This window comes from Conger conger, chromosome 8 (assembly GCF_963514075.1).
Source record: "Conger conger chromosome 8, fConCon1.1, whole genome shotgun sequence".
NCBI lineage: Eukaryota > Metazoa > Chordata > Actinopteri > Anguilliformes > Congridae > Conger > Conger conger.
This window is the reverse complement of record NC_083767.1, coordinates 4488233-4498232: the sequence shown is the minus strand read 5'-3', so window position 1 is coordinate 4498232 and position 10000 is coordinate 4488233. Positions and strand designations below refer to the sequence as shown.

The window sequence follows — 10000 nt, the reverse complement described above, 5'->3', positions numbered from 1 at the left end:
ATAAAAGCGCTGAAGTGTTAAAATGACTCCTTGAAGTATTTTTTTCCACACGTGACTGGCGGCTCACAGCTCCAGCCGTGAAGGGGTCTGTCACAAGGTGTTCGGTGAAAATAAAACAAGTTTTCACACTTTCACGTTCAAAGTACATACAGTGCCTCTTTCTGACATTTTTGCTTGCGGATCAGCAGAGGGACTGCAGCGTCTAGTTAAAGTGAGAAAACATGTTTTCAAATATATAACTGACAGGGGCCAAAGTTTCTACAGTCGCACTTAATGTCATCACATGTAGCCATAAAATATAGCCACATGTTTGCCTTCAGAAATGTTCCTCTTTCTAAAATACGTGTTTTATATAATTGCTTGCTCTTTGATTTATGAATGTCTTTAGTGTTGTTGGTGTTGTAAGAGCTGTTCTTGTTTTCACAGCATTATTGTTTTCAGAAAGATGGGTTCTCCTGTGGTGCAGCTAAGGAGCAAGCCGTGGAAATGAAGCTTGCCGAATTAAAAACGCGTTTCTTTTCGCAAAGCTGAATTCTCAGATGAACGACAAACAGGAACCATGAATTAAAGGAGCACAATCATCTGAGTGAGTTTGCTGAGAAGCTTCCCTTGGTATTCTACACAATAAAACCTTTATATTACCAACTGTCACAAAATATATACATCACTCTGTCCGTAGATGATTTTCTGTTTTTATAGTTTTGTTTACATTTCTGTTATATAAAGTTGAAGTTGGTTTAGGATGTGGTTGAAATGCTCAGGGAACCTGACTGCTGTGTCGATTGTTCATGACCCAATTCTCGTATGATTGTGACACTTCTGTGAGATCTGCATTGCCTGCATTAGTCTGATAGGGCAGAGGTGGTCAAGCAGCACCTCTCCCCATCCCTCCCTACCTCCCTGTGAACCTTAATTGTTGTCTCTCTGACTTGCTTTATGTATCGGTATTTTTAGTTGGCTAGGTAAGCAGTGTTTGGATAGTGAACGTTGGTCACTTTTGCTCTGTTTGTTTGTTTGTTTGTTTGTTTAAAAAATAAAATAAAATAAAAAATTGGCCCTCGTCCTTATCTTTGTTGTACAGGTAGCAGTTGAAATTGTACTTCCCTCTAGGGTCTTTCAGCAAACTTATCCCTGGTTATGGGTATGCACTTTGTTGTACGTCGCTCTGGATAAGAGCATCTGCCAAATGCCAATAATGTAATGTAATGTAATGTCATGTTATATTACCTGAATGCATGGTAAGAAAAAAAAAAAGTTAAAACAGAAAAGAAAAACCTGGAAGGTACTAATGTGCCCTGCTTCCAAAATAAATAAATCAATAAATCAATAAATAAATGTAAAAAAGAACTATGTTAGAACTATGTGAGGCTGGTACATATTTGGTGTTTATTGGATTTAATCTCTCTAGACAATAAATATAACGAGAAATGGCACTGCGTGTACACATTTCAACATGAAAACAGGTTTGTCTCACAGTCGGGTGGAATACGTGAGGAGACTGGCAGCCTATTGAAATGGTTTGCAGGATCTAATTCCCTATGATAAACTGTCCTTCAACAGCACCTGTGTTACAACGACTGTCTGGTTTAAAATGTCTAATCCAATGACTAAACCACAGACAGCTACACACAATACAGTACAGCATTTCATTCTCTTCAACTGAAATCTGTATTTCTTCAAAGAGGTTATGTTTACAAACATTGATGATTTGATGCAGGTTACATGGCTTCTGTTGGTGCTTATTCGAAACTTGTACAGAAAATGTATAAATGATGGAGAATTTCTGACTGCCACCCACAAACAAAACATAACCGTCAAATCCCCATGACCAATGTCACATGATCAAATGCATGCCATGGCACACGAAAACAACACAGTGCGGCCTATTTTGAGATTGTGTCAATCTCACGATATAGTACATTACATATCTGCATTTATTACAAACTCTTATTCAAAAGTGACTAGCACAGATTACATTTTCCTTCCCTGTGCAACCCATAAATGCAGCTGGACACATACAGTACAGCTGTTTCTTTGGGAAACAAACCAAATACACATAGTTCACCCAATGTTCATTCTAAATTTCTAATCTCTTGTAAAAAGGGTTCTTTTGCATGAGAGTAGCTGTTCAAAAAGACATTTTGAATCCTCAGTTTGTGTTTGTTTATATTGCCACTGCCAGAGAATGAGAAGAGAAACATTAGCCTGCAGGTTGTTGCACTTTTCAAACCGATAGAATCCTGATCTGGTACAAGATTGGAACACTGGGATGTACTTGCGTAAATAAACCAATAAACAAGTTTCTTCTCATTAGGAAATATGATCTTATGGAGGTAGGCTGGTTAAAACTCGCAAGAACCAATCAGATTTCAGGATAATTTCGCAAAATGCAACATCCGATTTAGTGCAGGGGTGTCGAAACATAAATTAAACACCGAAGGTGATGGAACTCTTAAACCAACCAATTACTTAAATTAAAAAATTGAAAACCAGGATACAAGTTTAAGGCCAAGACAAAGAGGAGTACAGTCCTTCAGTTTCAGTATTTCTTACCAGGAGGCAAACAGTGATTTTACAGTAACCTGCCAGTACAGGTACTAAACCACAGGCCCGAAGGGAAAAAGCTGCCATGTAGGCTAATTGAACAATTTAATTCTTGAAAAATTGCTTAGCTTTAAACCACAAAACGAATATCAGTTGCATTTATTTGTATTTTTTTATGTTATAAATAAACATCATCATCATCACGTTAGTATTATTGATATTATTATTTATTATTATTATTATTATTAGTAGTAGTAGTAGTAGTAGTAGTAGTAGTAGTAGTAGTAACAAGCTATAGGAAAAACCATCAGACAATAAACATTTGCATATATTGGCCACATGTGTAAACCTATCTATCCCTGTAATGAAGGGATCCCCTGTGTGCAGGCTACTTCAATGCGCCTAAAATACACTTCTGACTTCGACTCCGACTTCACCCTGAATTTGCAAGTTATTTTGTCAGCCGCACTGCCAACGTTATGCGCCTTAAAATAACACACAAACGACTGAAGCGCAGTGGTTCCTCCGACCCCCGCCCCATACCCAGTCCCCCAATAAGAGGGATGGGAGAGCTTAGTTCTTCAGGGTCCGTCTGACGTGAGTGTAGCAGCTAATGAGAAATGATAACATTTCTTTCCTCGGCACTCAAAGTGGAACAGTTGGAAGACACAGGAAAAGCAGTCCGTTCTCGACCTCGGAATAATATTGAATGAAAGAGGCTTAAAACAAAAATAACAGGCTGGATCAGATCGGAGGCAGTTGTTGTCGACTTTACGTTTGATTTAATATTCGTTGTTTTGTCAATGCCAGCTTAATTAATGTTGACAAACTGAGGAAACTAACATTGCGTTGTACTTGGATCACCAGCTTCCTGGTTGCTATTGACTCTCATAACAGCTGGAGACATAAAAAGCTCTACAGAAAAGCGTAACGTTAAAAGCGAACAATTTTTTAAAATGAATAACAGTACACTGGAAAAAGAGAACGAATCAAATGACTACACCAACCACGAAGAAGAGGTATGTGTCTCTGTCTTTTGTCTTGTTTAGGCACTCAAGCTAACATCTTGCTTCAGAGTAAATACGTGATTAAATAACTTGTTAATTAAAGGACTCGGCACTTCTCCAAATTTAAGTTCGTTACAGTGGACAGGTCTGTCCAATTCTAACCTGCTGACGGACTTCGAGGTAACTTTGCATCATCCTTGCATTTTGTACAACTGTACTTAAATGATGATGATTTGTGTACTTCAAATCTGTTCGCTAAATGTGATAATTAACCCTCACATACAAAAGGCAATCTCTGGCTCGACAGATTTAGCACGCGCAACGGTTCCTTTTTCATTAGAATAATTCAGTCAATCAAACGAGTACCTTTCGGATATGTTATATGAATTACGCGATCAGTTTGTCTGCCTACTCGAGTTTATTTCTTTATTTACAGATGTATTTACTGAATCCATCATTTAAGCTACTTTTGAATTCTAATTTTGTCTAGTAAAGATACTTATTCATGAACAATCCCAAGATCAACGATTCCGCTTTGAGTGATGTTCATTTCCTTCGTTTAGATAACTTCTTTAATCATGATAAATAGATATAACTCCCGCGGAACCAATTTAGATCACATGCCTCAGAGTAAGGTTATCGCGAGTGGCAAAATACCGATCGTTTTTAGTAACCGATTACAAAATTGTTAATTTATAGCATTTTTAAACTAGAATATATAGTTTTATCAAGCGCAGTTATAAGTGCCGCGTTTTGGCAGTGAGTAACAAGAATTCCAAGGACGAAGGATTTTATTGACCGGAAACGAGGAGCATCTGTAGTTCAACTGTCGCCCTTGCAAAGATAATCTGTTTCTATAAACAAAAGCTATGGTTTTGTGGGGTAGGCTACGGCCGCTCAGTCATGTATTTTTGCATTTTTTCTTATTTCAAAATGTTATTCGTGCTTTCAAAAGGTAATAAATCAACGTACAACAGGACTTAAATTAGAGTGTCAGAAATATGACGCCAGTTTGTTTCTTGTCAAATCCTGCTGGATAAGTTGCACAACCGGGTGTCTCATTTCCTCTGATAAATACATTCATTCTGATCCGTGTCATTCACTTGAAGTCATCCAGTTTGGCGCTGTAGTATCAAACTTTCTGATAATAAGTGGTCTCTTTATTCGTTCCTGGAAGCCAAGTGATGTACTGCAAGGAGGAATTCACTGCAGATAACATCTCACGAATTTATGTAGGATTTATGTCGAGGTTATTATTATTTTTTACATAGGCCAAACCATCAAAGATCTACATTGAGATGTTTAATATGCGTTCTTGTTGATAAATTGTGAGACGTGCAGACAGTTATCGCATTCATTTAAACAATGGCTTCATTTTGTGAAAATACATGTTTATCAGTATACCTTTAGTTACCATCTGTGCTATATTATTAGGATGGCATCAGTTGACGATTCATCATTCTACAGTTAGGACTTATGTCTACGTTATATCACATTGCGGTTTGTGATTAAAACAGCAACTGACCATGGTCGTGTTTTGCGAGTAGGCTTCGTAGGTAGGTTTTCGTGGGCGCAGAGATTAAGTCGGTCGGCGGTGCTTAAGCATTCCTGATTCTATGTGAGGGAAAGCTGTATGCTATCTGGCTGATGCCTTACAGGTCCAATATTTACTGATGACTGAGGTGAGGGATTACTCAGACTGCCTTATCTTAGTTACACAGGGTGAAGTTAATGGTTGTGGCAACCAGGCTGTGGATAACCAGGCTGAGCAAACTTATCACATTCCCAAGTTTTTGGAGGGAAAGCTGAAACTTTTGCCTCGGATTTTCCGGATGTTCGTCTTAGGCAATTGTAACAACTCTCATTTGCTTGGTTTCACTGTAGGATGTTTTACATTCTGATGAAATATTCTCTGTTGCAGTCAAAAACACACCCATCTCAAACTGTCGAGTGTTCGCACAGGGCGGAATATTTCGAACCGAAAGCATGGGAACGCTTGAACGCTTAGGAATCACAAAATGGCATGTAACACAAGTATTATTTTTGCCTTGTGTGGCAAGCTTGAGTTTTATTGTAAATGGTAGGCCTATTTTGGCATCTGTCCCCCCCCAAGAAAGTCCTAATGGCCATGCTGACCTTTCAAAGGCCGTTTTTGAAGAGGATTAGTCAGCCGAGGACAGGAAAATGGAGATGAATTTGAAGGAAACTGCCAGGGGTATAACTGCAGTTGGTGTTTACCCACCACACTGTGACTGGGGTATGCTGATACACTAACTGGGAAGGAGAGTGGGCCAATCAGGGAGGGGGGGCTTTCTCAGAATGGCAGCCCGGGCAGGAAGTGGAGGAAGTGCAGTCGCAGTCATGATGTGAACATGACTGAGCACCCCCAACCCTCTCCCCCTGACTCCCACCCCCACCCCCACCCCTCTCCCCCTGACTCCCACCCCCACCGCGGTTGGGTTTATTTATAAAACCGTTGGGGGAATTGTCATCTTATCTTGGACATTTGTTGGCTTTAAGATGAGGGGCCTTTTGGAAAAATAAAAAAAGACAAGGCTCAAACGAGAGGCAGTATCCAGTTTGATTGTCCTTTTGGACATTTCATATTATTCATATTGTACATTGACATCTATAAAAGTTTACATAACTACTGCTTTAAAAGAGAAATATAAGCCATGGAGAGAACAATCATCTTGTCAACCGACTCTGAAATAACTGCTTCATCAGTGAGACTCCTCGAGGAGGCATTGTTATATTTCTTATGATCTTATGATCAGAACAGAAGTATTTTATTCTCTCCCTTCATGTCTTTTTTTATCTCTGAATCTCACATTGAATGTGTGGATGAACTGTGACTCTCTGCGAGACGCATGGAGGAAATGTGAGAACGTTTTCATTTGATTTTACTTTATGTCCTCCATTATTTTGGCTGACCTCAAAATGTCAGGTGCATAATATTTTCAGTGCTTTTTTGCATGCATGCATGCGTGAATCTCACCGCCTTCAACCTATCAAGTTAAACCTACCCCCCTCTCTTTCTCTTTTTGTCTCTCTCTCCCTCTTTCTCTCCCCCTCCTTCCCGTTCAGCTCTACCTGTAAACGCACACAGATTTGGGTTTTATACTTTTATACACTGTCACATGCTCTTTCCTAAGATTTTAGTCATCACAGAAAAAAAGTGTGAACATGGACAATATTCCGATTGACATAACCTCACCATAAATGTCTCGCTGGCCCGCATCAAACTGCAAACGGATGCCTTTGGGGTACAACAATGTTCAGGTAACAGGGTGTAAACTGAACTCGTGCACGAATCCATGCTGCTTAGGGCATTTCCTATGGGCCCACAAACCATGACGCTCATCATTTCATTCCGTATCTTTGCACAGCGCAGCATCTTTGGCCAATCCTGCTGTATTGCTAAGGCCTAATGATAACACCGGCATACAGCTCCTTTTTTAGCACTCGTGTGAGATGCCAGCCCTGCGTAAGAGGCACTTAACCCAGGTGAGATGTGACGGCGAGCGGGTGCAGTGGACTATTTAGGGAGCCAGGAAAGCCTGCTGATGTGAGTTTGATGTGAGTTTGACGTGTAAAAGTGTGTGTGCGCGGGACGGTCTGTGGTGAGGGAACATGACAGAACGGGGGTGTGAACTGCCCTCCGTGAGACTGATGCGGTCCAGCCTGTGTCCCAGCGTGGGCGTGGGAGGGGGGGATGGGTGATGGCCCCAAAATCTGTCACTTATTCCAGCACACCCCGTCTCACTCCAGCCTCTCTTAGCTGGCAATCAGTAACAGCGGGAGGCCAGAGGAGAGAGGTAAGAAAGTCACAGCGGCAGAAGAAAGACAAAGACAGCAACGGCGGGGTCATAGCCTGTGTTAGCGGCCATCTTGTTTGTGCAGTCAGGGATTCGTTTACGGCGTCACGAAGCGGACGGACCGCTCGGTTTTTCTCCCAGGCCATGAACTTCTGAATCCAGCTGTGACCAGCTTGAAATGACCAGCTACCAACCGTTTCGAAACGTAGTTTGAGCTGGTCAGACCGTGTTGCGTATGGAGCCTGTCTGAACTGGACAACCGGCGACTAGTTGTTTCAAAACCTAGCTTGAGCTGTATTTTTAAGCGGGTTTGCGGATGACGAACCTTCTCAACAACGTGAGTTGAGACACAAGAAAGAAGAAAAAAAGAAAACGCCCTCTGGCATTAATGAGTTTCTGTTTATCTTGGTGGGGGAGTCGGAACACTGAGCTAAAATTGATCCTTATTTTCTCTGAGGTCATATGTTTTCATATCGCGTGTTTTCAATAGCCGTTCTCTGCGGTGATCATTGACAGAACGCCTTTTGGGCTAATAATTGCCAGTCTAGATCACTTGCTCACATGAAAACGCTGCTGTGCTAGGAGAATTCAGAGGTAAACATTTCCATGTTTTCGCACGGCTTTCTTAGTGATGCATGAATTCTACTTCAGCCCGGGCACCTTCCCATAATCCCTCACTCCGACTCGCAGCCCCAGCCCTGACCCCCAAACTTGAGGCCGACCTTTAGCTTGACCCCGACTCCATAATTAACTTAAAATCTCCTTAAATTCAAATTCCATCGTCTGCCTTTCGAATCCGATCTGTTGCCCAGGGGAACCGATCCCTCTCGCCACCCCTGGGCAGTCTGCAGGGCTTGGAAAGATTAGGGGGGTGTGTGGTAACTGCAACACGGTAAAGAATGGATGTAAAACTAGGCAGCGTATAGAACAGATGTGAGGGTTATATCGATTAAATTGACGCTCTGTCTTTGGGTGGTTTTAAAAGTTTGAGGCCTGCCCCTGGCTGGGGTTGTTTGGGCTTATTCCCCAGTGTCTGTGAGGTGTGTGTCTGTCTGTGTCTGTGTGAGGTGTGTGTCTGTGAGGTGTCTGTGTGTGTCTGTGTGTATGTGTGAGTTGTGTGTCTGTGAGGTGTCTGTGAGATGTGTGCGTGTGTGTGTGTTTGTGTCTGTGAGGTACGTGTCTGTGAGGTGTCTGTGTGTGTCTGTGAGATGTGTGCGTGTTTGTGTCTGTGAGATCTGCGCGTGTGTGTGTGTTTGTGTCTGTGAGGTGTGTTTGTGTCTGTGAGATGTGTGCGTGTGTGTGTGTTTGTGTCTGTGAGGTGTGTTTGTGTCTGTGAGATGTGTGCGTGTGTGTGTGTTTGTGTCTGTGAGGTGTGTTTGTGTCTGTGAGATGTGTGCGTGTGTGTGTGTTTGTGTCTGTGAGGTGTGTGCGTGTGTGTGTTTGTGTCTGTGAGGTACATGTCTGTGTGTGTGTGTGTTTGTGTCTGTGAGGTGTGTGCGTGTGTGTGTTTGTGTCTGTGAGGTACATGTGTGTGTGTGTGTGTGCTTGTGTCTGTGAGGTGTGTGTGTGTGTGTCTCTGTGTCTGTGAGATGTGTGCGTGTGTGTGTGTCTGTGAGGTGTGTGTCTGTGTGTGTGTGTGTGTGTGTGTGTGAGGTGCGTGTGAGTGTGTGTGTCTGTGTATGTGGGTGTGTGTGTGCTTGCGCAGCGCAGGGCCTGGGTGATGACAGACAGCCGGGAGAGGCTGGAAGGATGACAGACCGATATTCCTCACTGTGTGAGTCTGTCATTCCGTCTGCACTGGGAGACACGGAACCCTGGCCATGACCCCCACACCCCCCCAATCACCCCCCCCCCCACCTTCATCCTGGGACCGACTCTTGAGTGACAGGCCTCGGTCTCCCTGAGCTGCATCAGTCAGCTCCTGATCTGCTCTTTCACTGGGGGGGGGGGCAGCCTGACGGCTGTGGCTAGGATGAGTGAGTGATTGTGACCCATGAGAGCATAACCTATCATGTGAATCCAGTGTGCTGTGTGTGTGTGTGGTGTGTGAGTGCGTTTTGTTTTATCATTGCGTACAAACATGTTTCGTGACAGTCCACTGCAGAGAGACGGTGCTGTACATGTACTAAATCAATTTTACTCTGAGAAACTGGTAGTTCCCCACTGTTCCATGACAATTGACTCCCTGAGAGTCTATAACCCTACTAAACAAACTCTTCGTTTTGGCAAGTTGGTTTGGCAGTTGGTTGAGAACTGCAGGCGCTCTGTGCTGGAGGTGCTAGGTTGCTAGCGCGGTGATAGCCACATTCGCCGGCAGTGACATCGCATCATATAGAAGATTCAAACTTCATGCAACTGAAGGGGCAGCCGAGAGAAGTTCTCCTTAATAGGATCTGATGTTTCTAGCTCAGGGGAGGGAGTTCCTAAACTGTTGCCAGGTAACCGCGCTGCTCTCCTGGAAGTCGATGGGCCTCCTGTTTGCTCGCGGCGCTCTGTCAGCCAGCGAGAGCGCAGCTCCATATACGGTAAATGATTCACGTTCAGAAGAAGCCATTTCTCAGCGCAGAGAAGCAGTTACGCATCAAACGGCCTGCATATTTGAAAGGTCAGGTGACACGAATAGCAGTTTAA

At 42.9% G+C, this 10000-nt stretch overlaps 1 protein-coding gene across 1 annotated transcript in view; it reads left to right on the top strand.

The window, feature by feature from the left end:
• The first annotated feature begins 3119 nt into the window (after positions 1-3119).
• Positions 3120-10000, top strand: part of LOC133135588 (RNA-binding protein with multiple splicing-like) — a 32959-nt gene continuing 26078 nt past the window's right edge. The window contains exon 1 of the mRNA XM_061252707.1: positions 3120-3563. Within this exon, the coding sequence (XP_061108691.1) occupies positions 3501-3563 (63 nt within the window). The 5' untranslated portion in view covers positions 3120-3500. The remainder of the gene's footprint in view (positions 3564-10000) is intronic.